Below are 21,970 nucleotides of genomic sequence, written 5' to 3'. Positions count from 1 at the left end.
AACTCATTTTTTTTTTTAAAGTTGAGCTTTGAAAATAAATGTCACAGTGGTACTCTGTGGCTCTTCTTCAGAGCCAATCATGTCTTTTTATAGAAATACAGCTTTTCAAAAACATGAAATGCTTCTGTAAGGCTGCCAATTAATTAAAACCTTAATCCAAGATAAACTATATTCTAATTTGATAAATTTTCCACAATCCAAGGCCCAGTATTGTAGGTCAACACACTTCTATTTTGAGCCATCATTGTAGAAGGCATGCTTGCAGTCACCTCTCTGAGTCAGGCATCGTTTTTCATAAAAGCGGCTCAAACTAGTATCCTAAGCAGCAGTGAAGTGGGCCTTGGAAAGCAGGTCATGCTTTGGGGCCACTGTGGAATTGACTGTAAGGTCAGTGACCAGCAGAGATCTGTGCACTTGCCGAGGAACGTTAGCAGGGTGGATGCTGTTGGCTGCTCCAGTGCAGTTTTATTACTCAGCCCTTTCCCTTGAACCAGGAAAGACATGCACAGGTACTTCTCATGAACTCTTTCACAGTGTTCTTGCCTGTTCTTGGTTACTTCACTATTTCCTCTTTGGCAGAAAAGTTTAGCTTTCGTTGGGCAATGCTGTATCTCCCATAAAGTTACAGCTGGTTTTCAGAATATGGAGTAATCCTCTCCCCCAGGTGATGAACATAAAAGTTATTGTGCCAGAATTAGTTAATGGAGAACCATGTGCCTTTGTAGAGTTCATCCCCTGCCCCTTCTTAGGCAGATGCGAACTAATGGAGCCATCCCATTAATGGTGCACCTGTGTGTGACTAGATATCATTCTTTAAAAGAGAAACTCTTGTCTGGAGCGTATACTCTAAAATGAACTAAAAACTAACCTTTTAGGGAGGGCTCAATAATTTAAGACCACTGCCAGATAAAGTTTAGAAATGAATTGACCCGTTGTTCAAAACTTGGACTGATGACCTGCAGTGCTTAGCGGACAGTCATCATAGTTTAATGCTAGTGCACGTCAGGAGGAAGGGCTGCTCTAGGTAGGTGCACACGGCATCTCGGAAATGCCTTTCTTCTCTTTGGCAGGGAGAAGCTGTTGATAGAAACTGTCCGACTTTTCTTGAGTGGTCTCAAGAAGGCATTCCTTTTGAGGGGTTGCTGTTTAAAGCCAATTATTAGTGAACAGGGACTCTGGAAAACCTTTATCAGATTGAGTTTTGGTGATGGAGATTATTTTATTTAGTCACCATGACTACCATTATAATTGACAGTGTGACAGCAGTTACCATAACTATTTCCTCAGACTGAAATAATACTTTAGAGCTAGCAGAGAAGGCAGATGTGATGGGAAATGTAGCCATTGGGGAAACACTGTTTGACACAAAACCTCTGCATCACGGTGGTCTTCCCAGTGGTTCTTAAAGTGTGGTTTGGGAAAACCCACTGCCTGGCCACAAGAGTCTCCTCCAGATTTTTGTGGCTAAGTTTCTTAGTATGAAGGATGACGCTTATACTTTGGTTTACTCACTAATAATAATAGTGACAGAAGCAGTGTACCACTAATTGAGCACTTACTTGTACCAGATACTTTGTTTAGCAGTTTATAGCATATTTTCTCATTAAATAGCCTAGACAGCCTGAAAGTAGGTCAAGTCCATATTGACAATTTCAGAAAGAAGGGCTGTCAAGGTAAACTCTCACCCTGGATCAGTTCACAGCCATCCACACACTCTCACATACACAGTGAGTGGCAGTGGCCGTAGCCATCCACATACTCTCTGGCCTGTCAGGGCAGACATGCCCATGAAAGTCCTTCCCTCTTGTGATCCACAGATCACAGTGTGAGGCACACAGATGAGTTCGGCCTTGTCCACGTGACTGCTGTGAAAGCTTCACCTGTAGGGCACCATGGTTATCACCTCTGTGGTGTGCCATGGATTGTGCCAGGGGAGTTACATAGATGATTGCAACAATTTTACAGTGCCCACCCATGCCATATCCCTATAAAGGGAAACTGGAACTTTTACAACATATTACATAGAAGAGGTGGGCTTTTAGCTGAGGTCTGTCTAGCCCTAGGCTTACAGTTAGTTTTTTAAATCCCCCCCCCCATTTTCAAAGTAAAATATTCAGGAAGTGAAGGAGGAGAAAGGCATGTTTTATTCCTATAGACTTTCATCTTCCTCTGAGTGTGTGAATACCCAATACCTTGCCTGCTGGTCAAGTGGGCTGTGAACTAAGATGAAAGTCCTTGGCCTTGCTTTGGAAGGTTCTTAGGCAGAGCACCAGAATGTCAGATGAGTGCTCCCTTGCCCTTGCACAGTCTCTTCTTCCCCCTTACACTCCACAGAGAGGCACGTCTGTGACAGCACTTTGGCTCTTCCCTCTCCTCTATTTTGACAACTTGCCGAGTCCTGAAATACATCCATTCTCAGCATGGGCTCTGATGAGCACAGAGGAAAAGTGTTCCTCTCTGAACTTTGCCTTCCACATCTAGTTACCAGAAATTGGCTATATTTTAAGGAAAAATAGACAAGCAGGCTTTGTGTGGCTAGCTCCTGCGTTCAGAAGACAGTGAAGCGAGACTCTGACTATGGAGGGTAGCTGACATTCCTCACTCTCTGCAAAGGCTCCTCCCTGCTGGGTGTTGTTGCCACACAAGGTGTTTACGGGGCCTCTAAATTGAGAAGGAACTCCTGGCAGACCTGAGGTTTGTCCCACCAAGAGGCAGTCATACCCTGCTGCACCATCTAGAATCCTAGTCAGTGCTGTTTTCAGGGCAGCTCACTGTGCATTGCAAGGTGCTTGGTTGGAATGGTTGAGCTTAACTCCCAGAACTGGATCCTGACTCCCCACACCCTCTCCAACCCACACTCTCAAACGCAGCCTTACATGCTAATGCCTTGAACTTGGTTTTTCTTTTCTGCCATTTCAGAGAAGGGACTCTTTATATTTACTGGGTAAGTGGCTTTGAAGCACTCTCCTTGGAGCTGGCCATAGGGAAAATGACGGTGTTTTGTATCACACCTTTTAATAAACCACATTTCATTCAGGGAAAGTGGAAGGCTTTTTTGTGGTTTGCAAACTTGATATTAACATTGTCCTGACTAGAAAATGCTGAAACTTGCCCACCCACCCAGTCATGTTTAGGCTTCTAAAAATAATGTTATTCCTCCATACTCAGACATCTGTTTTCACTCTGTTGCCAATTTAAATGCCGCTGTATACTCTGTGTATCATGGCTACTTTCCCAGTATTTTGAAATTTTGCGCAGGGTAAGGGGATTTTACAAGTTCTCTAACACGTGAAATTCTCTTCTACAGTAGCAGTACCACATGATAGCTCATGGCATGGCAGGTATTGGAGAGGGCACCTGTGTGACTGGCTTTATTGCTTCCCTTCTCAGATAATTACTGAGTTCTATCTGAGGATTGAGCCACCTTGCTGGGCCCACTATGAAATGTAGACAGCCAGCAACACATAGCAGCCTAGACCAACACAATAATTCCTCCAATTTGGGGAGACCCTCCCTTTAATTAAAAACCCACTGTTTTTGGCAGTGTTCCCAATAGGCTGTGGTAAGCGCATCACGTTTTATCTTATGTGGTCCCTTTGTTAGTTGGGGGAACAGATTCTCCTGGTCTGCTGTATGGAGGTGGAAGTCAGTGTACAGTCAGTACCACTGGCCAAGGCTGTCATTTGACTTGGGTCATTTCTACCACCCGGCTTGAAGGTCTAGTTTTTGTGAAAACCTGGTTTAGAAGAATTAAAAAACCAGTTGAGGTTGTCAGGCACGGTGGCAGTGTTCTGGGCAAGCATAATCATGAGCAGGTGCTGCTTTTGTGTGTGGGTGGCCTGCAGAAATAAGAAGAGGCGCCCAGGAGTGCCCTTGGTGGCTACATGGCTGTCAGAGGCTTCCTGTTGGGTTCCAGTAAGCTATATTTGACTTAGACAGAAAGTAGGGTGTCTGGTGGTGCACGTATGAAGTCCTGTCCTCCCTAACTCTCTGAGGGTCAGAAGTAGATGGGACAGCTCAGCTTTAAGACTTCGCCCAGGTCTTTCAGGAACTGATTCAGCTCTAGGTAACCATGTATTATCATCTCGGCTTCTCTCCCTCATCTGTCTGTTGTGTGTTAGATACAGTTAAACATTATGGTCAGCTCACCCCATTCTAGAAAACACCTTGAAGAGTAGTGGGAAAGTGTGTAAGGAGTTTTCTCATTTCCTCTATTTCCATGAGAAGTGCTTTTTTCCCCTTTAAACTTTTGTGTGGTATAAATGTACTTTCACTGTTTCTTGAAATACAAAGTAAAGCCTACTTTAGATTCACACTACTTTAAAGCAGTGCCCGGTCTACACAGGGCATGCTATGTAGTCAGTGCTTTGGGTTCAAGTGGAATCACACACCCTCTGTCAACTCTGTGCCTCTGTAAGGAACCCGAACATGAGTGACCACTACCCAAAGTCACTGGCTAGGCTAGGAGTAGACACTCCTTCATAGTGTGTCTGGCTTCCTAGGTCAGCATTTCCTTGGAATTGTTAGCATGCTGAGGTGGCCAGTTGCTATCTAAAAAATATATTTATTTCTCTAGGTGTTTCTAAACATTAGGTTTGTGTTAAACATTTAATTTATTTAAAATTGGCTTAAATAAGTTTTTATACTCTTTACCCCTTTAAAACGTTGCTCATGGAGACAAATTGATAACCTGTCCTGAGAGATGTTGTACAGTATGTGTGTGTGTGTGTGGGGGGGGTAAGTTAGTTTTCCTGGTTTGGACATTTTTCCCACCCACTAGAGATAATGTATGGTTTAGGAAGTCCTGATGGTAACAGGTGGACACAAACGCTTTCCTACACTGCTGTTGTCTCCAGTGGGCGGAACATGTGCTGTCCTGCTTGTTCCGTACTGGTCTTTGAATACCTAGATAGTATCAGGGCCCTTGCTAAGCACAAGGGTCACACATTTGTGACCTTTGTGGTGTATACTTGCCCTCTTAAGTACACATGTATTAAGATATATGTTATTAGCTCCACCTCTCCATTTCTTTCTCCACAAAAATGTGGGCAGTGGCTTGGTGGTGGTAGTGGTGCCGCCACCTAGCTTTAATCCCAGTACCTGGGAAACAGAAACAGGCAATCTCTGAGTTCGAGACCAGCCTGGTCTACATACAAAGCAAGTTCCAGGGTAGCAGGACGGTTACAGAGAAACCCTATCTTCAAAATAACAACAAAAATACCCCCCTAAAACTTACCAACATTTATATCATGTTCATTATTAAAGGCCACCCAGAAATTAATATTTAAAGTATACAGAAAGATATGCCTACGTATATGAAAATATTATACTATTTAATTGGGTATTATCTCAGTACTTGGGAGGCTGAGGCAAGAAGATTGAGTTTAGTGAGGAGTACCTTTCAAAAAACAACAAAAAAAAAAGAACATACACAAACAAAGAAATTATGCTATTTTACATCGTTATGCTATTTTACAGAATCCACACCCATAGATTTTTGGTATCTGCTGGGTTGTAGAGCCACTTCCCTGTGAATGTATACCCAGGGATGACCATATATTAAATAGGACAGTGTTAGGAAGCATAGTGCCTGCCATGGAACATTCAGTGAATGCTAGCATTTTAAAGAGTGAATGAAATCTTGAAAGTAAGAGGCATTGTGGCTTATTGGGTATCAGGAGAACTGGCAATTAGACCTTTATTGTGAATAAAGGTGAGATTTATCTTCTTCAGTACAGCAGCAGTTATGTTTTAGCTACTTAGAAATCATCTTTCAAACAGAACTTAAAGTCGGATGTGGACAGCTATTGTTCCTGTTGTCTCCTGGTTTCAAAGGCAAGAATCCAGACTGGCTAGACTTAGTAGAGGCGTATGTCTTTTAATCTTGGGAGTCCCTGAGGCTAGGCCTTCTGGTGGATACCCTCTTTGAACTGGGCCAGGGTCTCAGGCCAAAGGTGCCTTTGGTGGCCCTTAGGTCCTGCATCCAGAGTTTGTATCATTTTTTGGCATGGACACTCCTCTGAATTGTTAGTGATATGTTTGTGTTCTGTGTTCTCTGCCTAAGAGCTAAGACTATCCTTTTTATACCAGTGAATATGTTCCTAGCAGAATCCTGGGCTGATCAGAACTGGGTTTGATTTCTAAGTTACTGTTTTTTGTGATCTTAGACAAGTTAAACTGTTTCCTTATTTATAAAAGGAAAACAGTGAGAAACACTACTAAGATTATTGGCATAATCTTTAGCCAAATAAATTTAGTTCAGAGTGTAGATGTTCCTCAGTGTACCATGAGGTTACAGCTGATAAGTTAAATAGTATTGGTCAAAATGTGTTTAACATATTTCTAATTGCACTATAGATTCCAGTTGCTTTCCTTTTGAAATCTTGTGGCAGATTATGGCTGGCTGCTGTCATCCAGCATCCAAGTGGCTAGCCAGGGAAAGGGTCAGAATTCAAAATACAGTTTCTGTTGAATGTGTATTGCTTTTGCATTACAAGGCCAAGGAAAAAAAGTTAAGCCTAACCATTAAAAGTGAGGAGGGAGGGAGGGAGAAAGGGAGGGAGGGAGAGAGGGGGAGAGCGAGAGAGAGTTGGTGTTGAGACAGGTAGGGTCTTACTGTGAAGCTCAGGTAGGCCTTGAATGTGCTGTCTTGTGCCTCAGCTTCCCCAGTTCTGGAGTGCAAGAGTTTACCCTCACCACTGGCTTGATGCCTCCTTGGAATACAGCATGCATCCTTGATCTTTTACTCCTCAGTTATGGGAATATGCAACAACTCATCAAGCAGTGCATGGATGATGAGAAAAGTAGGACCTGGAGCTAAAGTATTTCATTTTTATTGTTGTTGTTTTGGGGTTTGTTGTTTTTGTTTTCCTTTGGTTTTTCAAGACAGTATTTCTCTATGTAGCTCTGGCTGTCCTGGATCATGCTCTATAGACCAGACTGGCCCCCAACTCCAAGATCAGCCTGCCTCCGCCTCCCAAATGCTGAGATTAAAGGCATGTGCACCACTAGGCAAAGTATTTCATTCTTATTAAAGTGATTTCAGTCTGGCTGGAGCTTAAATGTGCCAGTGCAGTTAGTCATCTGTGGTTGGCAGGTACTAGCCAGTGATCAGACAACTCTTGAGTTTGCCGTGTAGGTTGTGATAATAGGGCTTAGCAACGGGGCAGTCTTTTGCCAAGTATTTTAATTGGTATTAGGGAGTAACTCAGTGAGATATTATTTATTTATTTATATCTTGGGGGCAAATGATGTTCTTGAAACATACTGAATTCTGTCTAGTCCTTTTCAGAAATAACCCAGCTGTCAGGTAGGCAGGGAGGGTTTCAGAAGAAATTTCGTTGGCTAATGTCTCACTAGGAAAAGAGCAAAATTGGGGTGTCAGTGGTATTCTGCTTCTGGAAGCAACACCAGAATGTGAAACAGTTGACTCACAGAACCCACCTCTTGCCTCCTTTCTCCAGACCATAGAATCAAATTGGCGGTGTGGACGGCACAACTTGCAGAGGATCCAGTGCCGCTCTGAAAATAGTAAAGGTGTCTACTGCTTGCAGTATGATGATGACAAGATCATCAGTGGCCTCCGAGACAACTCGATCAAGGCAAGTTACTGATTGTGTGTTATTTTAGAGTGGTGCTTAGGGTTGAAGTGCTGGCGCAGGGTGGCCTCTGCTACTGTGTAGAGATAGATTTCTATATGTTCTCAGTGCCAGCAGCTTTCCTGTCATTCAAAAGCACCAGAGACGGCATCTCCTGGTCTCATCTCACTCGTCCCTGCCTGTGAATGAGCACATTCATGTTTGATGCTCTCTGTTTACGTTTACGATCTCCTCAGAGTCCCTTGTTCTGCCCCTGGAGATCACCCTTTCACACCCCCATGCTCAGGAATCCAGTGGTCTTCCCATCTGTCTTCCTTCATATATATATAAGAAAGGATTCTTTCTTCCTACCCTCCCTCCCTCTGTCCCTCCGCCCCTCCCTCCCTTTAGCATTTCCTATCAGTGCATCTACATAACACATAAGAAACTTTTGAAATTTGACGTCTTATACTCAGTACAGGTGCTTTTAATTTCACTCTCTTGCTTTGTTTAGTAATGTATTCAAAGTAGCATTCTATGTTACTGGGTACACATCGCAGTGTGCTAATCCATTTAGTTCTCGAGGTATTCATGCTGCTTGTGGCTTCTCAGGATTGTGAATGGAGCCTCTGGAAATGCCTGCATGCAGGGAACATAAGTGCACTTCACCTGTATGAGTGAAAACCTGGAAACTGGATTGTGGGAACATACGCACAGTTCACCTGTGTGAAGTGTTCTCACACCTGATTCTTAAGTGTTTAACTTTGTAATGAAATATTACATTTTCTTATTAAGAACTCTTGATAATTTATTTGGGGTTTTCAGGGAACAAACACTCCATTTAAAAAAAAAAAGTTTTCAAGATATCAGGGGTATGCATTTTGAGATGATCTTAGTAGAGGCTGTCACATTATTTACCAGAGAGCGAGCTGACTCTTCCCAGATTTTATTTAAAAAAAATCCCCTTTATCAAGCCGCTGATTGAATGAGCTAAGTGTTTACCTTAAGCAAAGCTTCGTGTCTATTCTGGAAGCTAGTTGGTATTGCCCCAGTTCTGTTTCCTCTTGTTATTTTCTATCTGTTTGATACTCATCTTGTCCTACACCCTGTGTGCATTCTTTATGATTCAGAGTGCAGGGTGCACGAGAACCTTGGTGTAAAGTGTCTGCACTAATTGCTGTGATGGTTGTCTCGCCTCAATAGATCTGGGATAAAACCAGTCTGGAATGTTTGAAAGTGCTAACGGGACACACGGGCTCTGTTCTCTGCCTCCAGTATGATGAGCGAGTCATTGTAACTGGTTCTTCAGATTCAACGGTGAGGTGAGTGGTCTGGCTTCATTCTCTGACCCTCTTCAGGAATTTTTGGATGAATGTACACACACACACACACACACACACACACACACACACACACACACACTACACCTACACACCTGCATACATACACACATGCATATTTTTACTTGTTGAAAATCAAGACTCTTTTTGATGGAGACATGTTAAGCAATTAGTCCAGAAGGCTGAGGTTTTTTTTAAAGGTGTCCTCTTCCTTTTGCTGTGTTCTGTAGAGATGGCAGTATGTTCTTCAATAAAATCAAACTGTTTATATTAGCTTGCCTCCTATTCTTAGGAGCCTGCTATCCAAAGCAGGAGAAAAAGTCAGTTGTTCTTGGAGTGTGAAGGGTGCAGGAACTGAAAGAATCAGACAGTTTGTAGACCCCTGGGAAAGTGAGGACTTTAAGCCAGAGATGATGCATTTGATTATGATACCTGCTTGAGTCCTCTTAGACATTGTCTTCATCTCTGCAGGTGTATTAAAAACCTGAGAGATTACATAATTTCCTTGGAACCAGTACATGTTTAAACCTTGAGTTTAGGTCACTCAATACTTTATTTATAGCCTTTACAATGATGGAAGCTTTAGTTTTTAGTTGCCACTCCAGGGCAGAGTGGAAAAGACATTACAGAAGGGAGCGGTGACTGGTAGTTGGGTATCATGACTAAAACGGGAACGTTACTGAGATGTGCTCCTAGGCTCCTGGAAAGCACACCTCCCGGTACCTGATATGCAGTGGGTGACAGTCCAGCAGAACAAAAGGGCATCATCATGTAGGGAAGTCCCAGAGGGAATGAGGAGCAGAAAGGAGCAGTTCATCTCAGCCGACTCAGGCTTGGGTAGGACTGCGTATTCACAGGCATTTGGAGGAGACAGGGTAGTTGTCAGTCGATCCCTGGCTTCTGTGATGCTCCCTCTCCGCTGCTTGTCTCATGTTACACTGTCAGACTCTGCTCAACCCTGTCCACAGCACAGCTACTCTCCATGCCCTCATTTGGCCTCTAGGCAGCTGCCTTGTCACAAAACACTGCTCAGCCTTCAAGGTCATCTTCTGCTTCACATCAGTGTATCCCTTAGGATGTTGGCACTCTTTGCATGTCTCAAGTGTCAGATAAGTCAGATAAAAATTACTTTGAAATGCCCCAGCTTAGTTTGCAAATAATAAGCAATAGGTTCCTCGACATGCCAGAGGCCAATGACAACCTTTAGCTTGGGATTACCGTGGGCTCCTCCTCTTGTCTCAAAGTCACTGAAAGCCTGCTGACTTGAGGGGTCATCTTTGTCACTGTGCAAACCTGAAGCCATCCCTCAGTTAATCACACTGAGTGTGAGATAAACCTGAGCCCAGCCAGATTTAGCCTTCTTCCTAAAGGCATCTTAGTTGTTGTCAGCAGCAAGGAGGCCACTGCCCAGGCTCTGTTGCACACTGTGTATATGCATGCTGTATGCTATGCTCCTGGGTGTGGGGTTCTGCTGTTAGCAGTCTGGCAGAATATACTTGGGGCACAGGGGCACGCACTTGGTACACTAAGAGTGAGACTGAACCCCATTACCTTTCTTCGGCTCTCAGTGCCACAACTTTCTGTTTGTTCTCTTCCAGAGTCTGGGATGTGAACACGGGTGAAGTTCTCAACACACTCATCCATCACAATGAAGCTGTGCTGCACTTACGCTTCAGCAATGGACTGATGGTGACTTGTTCCAAGGACCGTTCCATTGCTGTATGGGACATGGCTTCTGCCACTGATATCACTTTACGCCGTGTCCTGGTTGGCCACCGTGCTGCTGTCAATGTAGTAGACTTTGATGATAAGTACATTGTGTCTGCCTCTGGAGACAGGACCATTAAAGTGAGTGTGTTTGCAGTGTTGGCCCTGACTCTCCCCACCTGTACACAGCAGAGAATAGGCAGAGGTGGCTCCCCCGGGTGGCAGGGTCTAATCTTTGATGAGATCCTCCCATTTCACACGCTTCTGGAGCCACAGACAGGACGGAAGAAAAAAAGTCATTGGTTGCCATTTGAATGAAATGACATTGTTGGTTTTTCTGTGTAAGAGCTTTTGACAGTCCCAGGACTCACTCTGTAGACCAGGCTGGCCTCGAACTCAAAGATCCACCTGCCTCTGCCTCCCTAGTGCTGGGAGTAAAGGTGTGTACCACCACTGCCTGGCTGTTAGTCACCTTTTTAAGAGACAGAGACTAAGCTGAGCATGCTGTATGTGTAGGAGCTTTACGTCCTTCCCTCACTCACACCACCACTACCACAGCACTTTATTAGGGCGAGCATCTGATTCACAAACAGCTCACATTGGTCCTGTGGAGCTTAGGTTTGCTTTATTCTTTTCCGAGAGTTTGCTATTGTATAGGCCCTGGTTAGATGCTAGGGAAAGAAGGATGAACAAGACATGTCCCTGTCTTCAGGAAGCTAAGATGGGGGTTGGGACAGATGAAAGGCAAAATGTGGCTAGCAGTTGTAGACTAAGATGTATGGGAAATTCAGTTCTGATTCCTTTATCTGTGTTAACTTATTTAAAGTTTAGCTTTCCCTGTGTGTGTCCACATATATATTCATTAACAATTTCACACCTTGTTCATACTGACCATTTTCACCCAGCCTCCCACTTTCCTATTCTCTATTTTCCCACAGATCTCTTTCCCACTTTCATCTCTGTTCATTTTGTTCTGTGATTCATTGAATTTGACCAGTGTTGACTGGGGACTATGGGTTTAGAGTTGTCTGTTGGAGCCCAATGGGCTCAGAGGTGGGTGCACAACTGCAGACAGTGACCCCCCTTTCTCAGAATCAGTAGCCAATAGTTATTAGTAAGGCCTCATAAGATCCAGATTTCTTGCATATTTATTGTCTATAATTTCCATACCTGAAGATTTGCCTTTTCCAAATGTACTATTAGCGCATTTACATCTTTGTATAACATTACCCCAGCCTAGTTTGTAAACACTTTTTCCTACAACACTAAATATGCAGGAGAGCCAACCACCTGTTCCTGACATTCAGCATTCTACCCTCTGTCTCTGAATTTGCCTGTTCTAGACATTTCATGTAAATGGAATCCTGTACACTGTGGCCCTTTGTATCTGACTTTCTCATGTAACACAGGGCTTAACCCAGACCAGTGCTTTGTTGCTTCTGATGGCCAAATGTGTCTTCACTCTAAGCAAATGACACTTTGTTTTCCCCTTCTGTGCTGGTGCACTGTTGTTTGTTTCCCTTTGCTGGCAATATAAATGATGTTGCTGTAAACATTTGCCCGTTCCTCTGTGCACATGCTTTTAGTTCTCTTAATTGGTTAACATCCCAGAGAACTGCCAAATGGTTTTCCAGTGTGACTGTCCCATGTTATAGTCCTGCTAGCATAAGGCTTTGTGCTAGTTTTAAGAACGTTCTAGCCAGGTGTTAGTGGCACACGCCTTTAATCCCAGCACTCGGGAGGCAGAGGTAGGTGGATCTCTGTGAGTTTGAGGCCAGCTAGTTGTACAGAGCTACTTTCAGGACAGTGTCAGCTAGGGCTTTTACTCGGAGAAACCCTGTCTTGAAAAACAAACAAACAAGTAAGCAAGCAAACAAATAAACTGGTACTGGGCAGTGCTCTGTGCTCTGGTAACTTGTCCCACAAATCACGGGCCATATCACATCAAAACTTAGGTGTCTGGAAGCTGAACCAGTAGATTTTGTGTGCATTAACTTAACCACATCACAGTCAGGACAAGAGCAGTCCCTGACAGTCAGGAGCACTTGGACCTAATTAGAAAATTAGGAGTATCTGCAGTTTGGCTTGCACTCTTTGGTGGTGAGTGGTGTCTTACTTATTGGCCACTGTGTACCTGCTCTGGAGAAATGTGTTTAAATCTTAAGCCCATTTAAAAACTTGGTTTTATTTTTCTAGTTGAGTTATAATTTTTCTTTTATACCTTGGAAATGAGCTCCTTAATCAGATAAATGATTTTGCTCTTACTTTGTTGATACCATCCTTGGAATCACAATTAACTTTAATTTTGATGACATCCGTTTATTTTTTTTGTGTGTTGCGTGTGCTTTTTTTTGTGATACCTAAGAAACCATTGCCCGCCACTAGAGATTTAGTCTTTTGTTCCTCCTCCCCGAGGGTTGTATAAATTTCGGCTCTTCCATTTAGACCTTTGATCTATTTTGAATTAAATTTTTGTATACGGCATGGGCTTGGGGGTCTAACTCCATCTGGAGGGGATGGGCATAGAAATACCAGCTCATTCCATTGAGCTGCAAACGCATCTGGCTCATCAGCTCAGAAACTCCAGCGACTGTGTCCTCTTGTCTGGCTCATCACATAGTAAGTGTGCCCGTGAGCATCTGCATGTTACAGGCAGATTCACAAGAGGGGAGTATTTATATCATGTATGGAATATTAGGAGTCATGTGGCAAAATATATGGTGCTACTCCAGAAACTGGTGAGATGAGGAGGGTGTAGACGGTGAAGATTTTGTATGTCAGTACATGAAGTGTGACGTGTGAGCTAGTGTGAAAACAGAATCTGACATAGACTTTCCTCCACACAAAAATACCTGCGCCTTCTAGATGTTGTCTTTGTGAAAATGTCACAGTTTAGAGACTCCTAAACTCCCCTGTATTTCATCCCAGTTTCATTACCCACAGCCAGGAAAGCTCACGCTGTCCAGTTTCTACCTAGCCATTGGTAGCCACGGAGAACGTTTATGGCCGGTCATTTGGGGTCATTCTTGGAGTGTGCCCCTGCCTCCACTCTGCAGTCACACTGTCTTTAAGCTTGCCATCCTCCTGCCTCAGCCTTCTGAACAAGGATTGTAGGATGCATCTCTTTGCCCAGCTTCCTCTGAAGGTATCTTGTGGCAGGATTTGGTGTCTTCTAACAGCGCTGCTGTCTGTCCACAGGTGTGGAGCACGAGCACTTGTGAGTTTGTTCGTACTCTGAATGGACATAAGCGGGGTATCGCCTGTTTGCAGTACAGAGACCGGCTGGTTGTTAGCGGATCGTCAGATAACACCATCCGGTGCGTAGAAATTGATATTGGTTTATTTATTTATTACAAAAAAACCAATCAGTAGGAAACAAAACTGAAAGGGTCTCATTCTCCAGAATTAGAACACATACGAGTTTATATCCTATGTATCATGCAGAGGAGAATGCTTGATGTGGCCAGTGGTTTGGTTTTCTGAGACACTGCACACCCAGCGAGTCTGAGATGCAGCCCTCAGGAACCAAGCATATCTAACACACACAAGCACCACTGAGCTTCGTCAAGATTTGGAGACAGACTACTGAGACTAGAGTCCCTGCCTCTGTGTGGTCTCCCTGTCCTTCCTTGGTGGACATGCTTTCTTCCTTTCCTGCCCCAAGTTCATGTCTTGTCCAGGAAAGCTCTTCTGAAGCCACCAGGCTCAGGATTTATCACCTGAGATACCAAAAGAATTCCCAGGCACTTAGCATAATTGAAATAGCTTGTTGAGATGATTTTTTAAAAAAGTCTCTTAAAAGTTTCAAATTACATAAAATATAACAGAAATGAGGCTTCTGCCTATATTAGTGCTGGAAGCACAAATGTTAGAACTCGATTTAGCTATACACATGTGATATGAGCCAGGAGTAAGATGAGAATATGGAATTCAAGGAGAATGAAAAGTCTTACCTGTATGAAACACGTGTACAGACTTGGAAGGCTTGAGTCATGTGGGAATTTGTTTCATAGATGACTGCTTCTTATTTAAGGCTATGGGATATTGAATGTGGTGCCTGTCTAAGAGTCCTAGAGGGGCACGAAGAATTGGTCCGATGCATCCGTTTTGATAACAAGAGGATTGTCAGCGGCGCCTATGATGGGTATGTGTTTAGTCTGCACATGCATGACTGTAGCCTTGTCAGGAACAAAACTGTTGTCTATTAATAAAGAACTCTATGCGTGCTGGACTCTGTGTGAGAAAGATCTGACATACCAGTGGGTCAGGTGAGGATGCCCGGGCCCAGAAAGTTGAAGTAAAGCTTGCCTCAATCATACCATAGCCAGGCACTTGAGTTCTAGCTTTTATTCTAACTATTGCCAGAAATAGAAAGAGTAGGGCCTGCAGATGGCTCAGTAGTTGAGGGTGCTTGCTGCACAAGCCTGGTAAACTGAGTTCAACCCTGGAACCCCTGGAGAAGGAGAGCACTCACTACACCCGTGTGCATGCACGTACACACAGGGAATTAAACCGCCTTAATTATAAATAAACCAGGAACACCACTATCCTCCCCCGCTTGAACTCAGTAATATAATTCCTCTTTTTCTCTTTTGTTCTCAATGACAAATGGAGCCTTTAAGCCCCAATCCTGCATTATATAAGCCTGATCATCTAAACATTTCATTTGGAGGAAGGCATTCTAGGAGTCTCGTACTCAGTTACCCAAGTAATGAATTTGGTGATATAGATGCCTGGTTAGGAACCCAAGTCCTCTGCCTGTTTATCTCCTTAACAGTAACATCCCTTTAAAGTTTCAGGAACTCTGGGAAGGTTTTCCCAAAATCAGGCACTCAAAATCTAAGTTCAGGAACTTAGAAACATCAGCATGTTGCTCACGGGTTTGGTGGAGACTCAGATGCACGCTGGCTTGTCATGGATGTACATGATGTAGACAATGTTAACTTTTGCATTAATCCCAGTCTCATTTTTCCCTTGTAGGAAGATTAAAGTCTGGGACTTGCAAGCTGCTCTTGACCCTCGGGCCCCGGCAAGCACGCTGTGTCTGCGTACCTTGGTGGTATGTGATTTGTTGGGATGGATGGGGTACCCAGGAAAGCTTGTAAGCTTGTGTCTTGTACCATGCTTTCAGGGAATCATGGGTAATTTTGACCAAGGAATGTAGCATCTTTATTAGTATGATAAAGGGTCCTCTGGAGGCGGGCTGGCACCCTCATGTAGCGAGGCGGAGTCTTCAGTGCCCGGCTGTGTTGCATTTTAGATTTTACTTTGTTATTTTGTTTGGTTTGGTTTGGTTTTTCAAGACGGGGTTTTTCTGTATCTTTGGAGCCTGTCCTGGAACTCGCTCTGTGGACCAGGCTGGCATCAATCAGACTCACAGAGATCTGCCTGCCTCTGCCTCCCGAGTACTGGGATTAAAGGTGTGTGCCACCACCGCCCGGCCATGTGTTACATTTTGTAATTGCACATTTATGTACTGCTAAGGTAGAATTTATCATCACCCTGTGTTACATGGATTATTGTTTTGCCATATAGGAACACTTTAATTTTTAAAGTTTATTTTGAATTAATAAATAATTATGTATTGTTAAAGTATATAGTCTGATATTTTGGCCTATTAAATTTTAATTTATGAGTCCATCAATTTTAATTTCTTTGTGGCAGAAATATTAAAAATCTGTTTTTAAACCAAGTGTGGTAGCTCAGAGCTGTAATCTCAGCTCTTGGGAGGTAGAGGCAGGAGGATCAGGAGTCATCCTTGGCTACACCGTGAGTGTGAGGCCAGCTTGGGATACATAAGACTCTGTCACCCACCTGCAAAAACAAAAACAAACAAAAAAAGCAAAGCTACTCTTCATAAATTCTGAAGTACACAACACTTTGCCTTTTGCTGTGGTCACACAGTAATTCAGTGGCTGATTAACAGGGGTTCTTGCACTCTAACCGAAACTTTGGACCCTTTGATGAACATTGAATTCGACCCATCTTTCTCGCTCCATCTAGCTGTCTCCCACCCCCCACTCTGGTATCCTCTTTTTCGTCTCATTTCTGTGAGAATCCACGGTCTGTGGAATTCTTGTCTGTCTGTGCCTGGCCTATGATACTAACTTAATGACCTCCAGCTGATTGCTCGTTTATGTCAGTGCAAATAGCAGAATAGCTTGGTTGTTTTAAGACCAAGTAAATGCTTTATTTTGATATGTCAGTCTTTTGTAATGTTAGCAAAGCTGTTGATATCTAATACTGATTCTGTTGGATTTTTTTTTTTTGAGAAGACATCTGAAAACAGTGATGGGCTGTCCGTGAAAATGTTGTGAATGTTTTGCTTACTTGCGTGTGCATTCACCTTGTGTGCTTGTTGGATCCCAGGAACTAGAGTTATGGAGCTTGTGAGCCCCCATATAGGTGCTGGGAACTGAGTCTGAGTCTGGGTCCTCTGTAAGAGCAACTACCACTGAGCATTCACTCCAGCTCCAGCAATAGTGTTTGCATTTTCTTATTTCCTGCATGGACTAGACCAGGCAGGCAGAACTGGGGTGTGGGCCATTCTTGCTTTCACCATGAGTGTTGATGTCTGCTGTGGTTTAACATAGATGTTCTTAGTTATGGATAATACACACACACACACACACAGATATAGGTAAAGTGTCTGGGTGGTGGTGGTGCATGCCTTTAATCCCAGCACCCGGGAGGCAGCGGCAGGTGATCTCTGTGAGTTTGAGGCCATTTGGTCTACAAAGCAGGTTCTAAGCTAGCCAGGGCTGTACACAGAGAAACCCTATCTTGAACCCCCCCCCCAAAAAAAATTATAGCAACTTCACCCTTCTTATTCTGATTTTACAGAGTATCCTGAGTGGATAACTCTGACGGCCTCTGAGGTGACCACGTAGCTTTTCTTCTGTGACACATTTTCTTCTGTCATAATGTAAGGCATAATGTTTATAATTTAAAAAGAAAAGAAAAACCTAGAAGGCAAAGCAGAGCTTGTTCTCAGAAAGGGCACAGCTCAGTGGCTGGGAGGCCGTGCAGGAAGCTCGGATGCATGCTGGCTTTTCAACTGGAGTTGGATCTGGCTCTGGGGGTGGGGCTGTAAGGACGGCACTGCTCACCAAGCTGCTCTTTTGCAGGAACACTCTGGACGTGTGTTTCGGCTGCAGTTTGATGAGTTTCAGATCATCAGCAGTTCTCACGATGACACTATTTTGATTTGGGATTTCTTAAACGTGCCTCCCAGTGCCCAGAATGAGACACGCTCTCCCTCTAGAACCTACACCTACATCTCCAGATAGCGGTCTGCACTTTGGCCCAATCTGGTGAGTGTGCTGAAACCCTAGCCCTACCTGGGCTCTTCAAGGCCTTGCTCGTGGGCTTTCCCTTCCTTCTGGGAATTCCCTAGTGATGTGAACAAGCCTCTTCTGGACCTAGCAGGTGAGATCCGGGTGGTCCCACGATAGAACCCTGCACTCCTTGGCTTTCACATCAGCGTTAACAGGTGAGGGATGTGGTTGCTGTCTTAAAAACTGGCTCCCTAAGTGATTTCCAAAATGCTCATGGCCATTATGCACCAGGACAACTTCAGCTTTGATTTTTGAGTGTAGGAATTAACCTTTTTTTCCCCTAGTCCCTTGGTTCTGTGACAGACAGACAGACAGACAGGTGCATGTGCACAGATCCCTTTTCTTCCCACCACCACAGTCCACTCTTCATAGCTATCTCCGAAAGGCTGTGAGCCTTGAAAGCCATCCTTCATGGTGAGGGTGGCAGGTGCTTTGGGAAGCAAGTCCTTTGCTCTAGTTACAGAGCCATTACACTGTTGGTGACAGATATGCTTAGTTTAGAAGCACAAAGGATGGTCCACTTGCCCACATCCCAGATACCCATAACTACTGAGAGCAGCATTCTCAACTTGAAGATTTGCCAGGGGCCACTGGATTCTGTGCAAGTCACACTTCGTAGACTTAATACCTTCCCACACTTCTGTGAATATATGTATATCAAGACTTGTGGTTAAAATTCTCTTAATTTAAAAAATTACTTAATTCTTTGTAGCTTTTTACTAGTATTTTCTTTTTTATTAAAAACTACAAAACACCCATGTATAAAATTGAGACATTGTGGGGATGGAAAGATTGAGAACTCCGAATACCAAGTCAGCCAAAGTCCCGTCATTTCAGATATTCTTTAGTCAAGATTCTGACTCCCATAAATGACTCTGAAGAAGTGCGCCTTGTTCAGGGCTAACACACTGTGGCCAAGCACTGAATTTACCTGTTGTATGCTTTGTTTTTTATGCCACTCCAGGCCAAAAATAGTTCTTATATTTTAAACACTTGAAAAATAATATAGAGAAAACTTCATGTCATGTACAAATTATATATTAAAATTCCAACCTCCATCAAGTCAGTTTGATTGGTGCATAGCTGTGCTCATTTGTCCACGTTTACTGTGGCTGTGTCTGTGCTTCAGTGGCAGAATTGAGTAGTTGGGACAAAGCGTACATAGCCTGTAACATGTCAACCAAGCCCTGTGGAGCTCTTTAAGAATCAAGAAACTTACCAACAATGGCAGATCTGTGCTGCCTTGGACAACTCACTTTGACCAGTAGTGCTGGTTGGGGGAACAGCTCTGATCCTAAATGACACCTGCTGTGTGTGTGGGAGCCCATCAGCAGGGATCTGAGAGCCACTCAGATGTTTACTGCTCCTGGTCTCCCATGTGTTAACACTGTGTCTGCCTAAACAGACATTTTCTCCCTCGCTACTTTCTCTTGGAAGATTCTTTATAAGTCCATTGAAAAATCCACCTGGCAGACTCTTGTATTCGTTGAGTGAAGTCTTCAGAGCATGGCCTCCCTCCCTTTCTTTCTTGAGCCTGCCCTCTGTGTCCCTCCCATGTCCTGTCCAATTACTGTCTGTTCTCCTTTCTTCTCCAGGGTTTCCTGATCTTGAACTACTGGCTACATGGCTACCACATGCCTAAGGGAGTTCGTTGACAGCTGAATTCTGGGGCTGGAATTGGTTCTAGATGCTGGGTAGACACAAAGCAGCCCCACTCTTCAAGCCCCAACATTTCCCACCGCCGCCTCCGGCTCTACTTGTAGAAGGACAGCTCAGCTTACCACCTGCAAGTAGAGCAGAGCTCATGTCCCTCCCTTCAGTGAAGAATCCAACGCTTCCGATGCACATGTTCACGTGAAGGACACATGGCCTGTTCTTCAGAAGCAGAGCGACCGTCAGGAGAAGACTTGCCTCTAACTTACATCGCTTTGCACCTTGGTTTGGTACTAAAGTCAGCGTTGCATTCTTGGTGAATGTTGGGTGTTGAGGGCTTTCCTCTCCAGCAGCAGCAGCAGCAGCAGCAGCTTCTCCTTAGACCTTCAGGCCACTGTATTCTGACGTGCATAGGAATGTGTCGGACAATGGACAGCTCTGGATTATTTTAGTATTTTTGGATTTCACTTCCTTTCTGTACCAGTTTCTTTTAATTTAAAGAATAAGTGAGTTATATTGCCTCTCCACAGGTAATATAGCTGTTTTCTTTTATTAACTGTTCTCTGTTCCCTCATCATTTCTTGGTATTTGGTAGAGTAACACCTTCATCCATGTGCTTGCCTCCTAATTTAAAATACTGTCCCCGCATGTAGATATAATGTACATAACAATGAAGCTCAAGGTTGCCGTGCTGGGCCCGCAGCAGAGGCACTACTGCGGAGTGCGCACCAGCGCAGGTGGGCGGGACCCTGCTCCAGGGTTGCTGTGACCCTAGAGCTGTCCTGCAGTATTCACTCGCCCTTCTTTTGTCACGTCTGTGTGCCGTGCTTTCCCATGGGACTGCAGGAGTCTAACACGATGTTACTCGTTTTGTGGCATCTGCAGTGGACAGGTATCTGTGCGGTCTCTATGTCACTGTTCTTTTCCTCATGTGTACCCCTCCTGAGAGCTGGGGGTCACTTCATCATGGTGATCCTTGGCTTTTCTGTCCAGCATCCTTCTCTGTGGCAGTAACCCTGAGACGGGGGAAGGCAGCCCCGTTGACGGGGCTCCTGGCTTGGGGCTCCCTGCACTCTGCAAGGTGTTGGAGGCTGCTGAGTTAGAGCCTGCGGAGCAGGTCAGCTGTTGAGAGCCCACATTGAGGTCAAGCACTCGTATGTGGAGCACAGCCTCAGGCCCCGTCAGCTCTGTTGTCCCTCATCACTTCAGTCCTCAAAGCTCCCGGCATGAGAGGGACACAGACAGGACATTGGTTGACATGATTTCCCTCTTTCAAGATTAGGTTTTGATTTGCCCCTCACCATTGTTCCCAAAGATCAAGGAATGTCAGTTCCCTTTAAAGGACCAACCAGCCCTCCCTGTGAATGGAGCCTCTTCCCATGGAAGCACACTCAAGGAGAGAGAAAGCTCTGGGCTCCACTTGTCCTGGCATTGTGATGGCTGTGGGCTCTGTGTGTTGGTGATTTGTTTACTGGGTTGGTGATGCTTTTTAGATATTGGTTTCTTTTCTTTCTTTCTTTTTTTCTTGTTTGTTTTGATACATCGTTCCTCACATGCTTCTCCATTTGTCTCTGAGAGGTGGGGGCTCAAATATGTAGAAAGAAGGCCCCTGTCCATAAGGGGGAGGTGTGAGCACACCACCTCACAGCTCACCATCCGTTTGACAGGAATGCCCAGGGGAGAGGGAGAGGGGAGGAAGTGAGTTCTGGACAATTGGACTTTTTTGTTGTTTTTGCATGTTAAATATAGAAGTTCCTGTCGATCCTTGGGAGATCATGGCCTTCAAATATGCACACGACCTTTGAATTGTGCCTACTAAGTTATAGCAGGGGACTTGGGTACCCAAGGAATTCCAATTTCTGGGATTACGGTAGTAATTCCCAGTTGTACTCTGGACTTTATTTTGCTAACCGTAATTGAGCAACTGTAAATTACTGCTATATTAATGTGTTAAAGCACTGGGGTAGTCTAATTCTAACTGGTAATTAATTATGTTTGCCAATTATCTGTTTGAAATAAATATGTGTCTGAACAGCTATTGAAACTGTTAAATTGTACAGATATTATCATGACGGCTTTGTACTGTGGAATGTGCTTAATAAAAAAAAAAGTTTGACCTTTGTCCAGTAAATTGCTAAGTAATGTCAGTAAATCAAGATGAGTATTATGCCGTACACCTGACCTGGCTTCATGGCGATTGTTACTTCAGCTACTAATTCAAAGCCAATACTCTCAATAAAGTGTTGCAGTACTCCACTGTTCTGTTACATTTTTCAGAAAAACAGTTTTGTGCTGTCAGGAATTAAGCGACCTACCTAAAGGTGGATTTTCAAGGTCGTCTGGTCTGTAAGGTGAA

The 21,970-nt window shown here is 44.1% G+C and overlaps 1 protein-coding gene across 5 annotated transcripts in view; it reads left to right on the top strand.

Moving 5' to 3' along the window:
• Positions 1–21,745, top strand: part of Fbxw11 (F-box and WD repeat domain containing 11) — a 101,953-nt gene extending 80,208 nt beyond the window's left edge. For all 5 annotated transcript variants that reach the window (XM_075941362.1, XM_075941359.1, XM_075941360.1 and 2 more), the window contains 8 exons: positions 7,464–7,601; positions 8,781–8,899; positions 10,516–10,765; positions 13,823–13,941; positions 14,658–14,768; positions 15,605–15,683; positions 17,752–17,937; positions 19,557–21,745. In XM_075941362.1, the coding sequence (XP_075797477.1) occupies positions 7,464–7,601; positions 8,781–8,899; positions 10,516–10,765; positions 13,823–13,941; positions 14,658–14,768; positions 15,605–15,683; positions 17,752–17,913 (978 nt within the window). In that variant the 3' untranslated portion in view covers positions 17,914–17,937; positions 19,557–21,745. The remainder of the gene's footprint in view (positions 1–7,463; positions 7,602–8,780; positions 8,900–10,515; positions 10,766–13,822; positions 13,942–14,657; positions 14,769–15,604; positions 15,684–17,751; positions 17,938–19,556) is intronic.
• The last annotated feature ends 225 nt before the right edge of the window (positions 21,746–21,970 follow it).

Source organism: Microtus pennsylvanicus, chromosome 11 (assembly GCF_037038515.1).
Source record: "Microtus pennsylvanicus isolate mMicPen1 chromosome 11, mMicPen1.hap1, whole genome shotgun sequence".
Classification (NCBI taxonomy): Eukaryota; Metazoa; Chordata; class Mammalia; order Rodentia; family Cricetidae; genus Microtus; species Microtus pennsylvanicus.
This window is presented reverse-complemented; position numbering and strand designations above follow the sequence as displayed.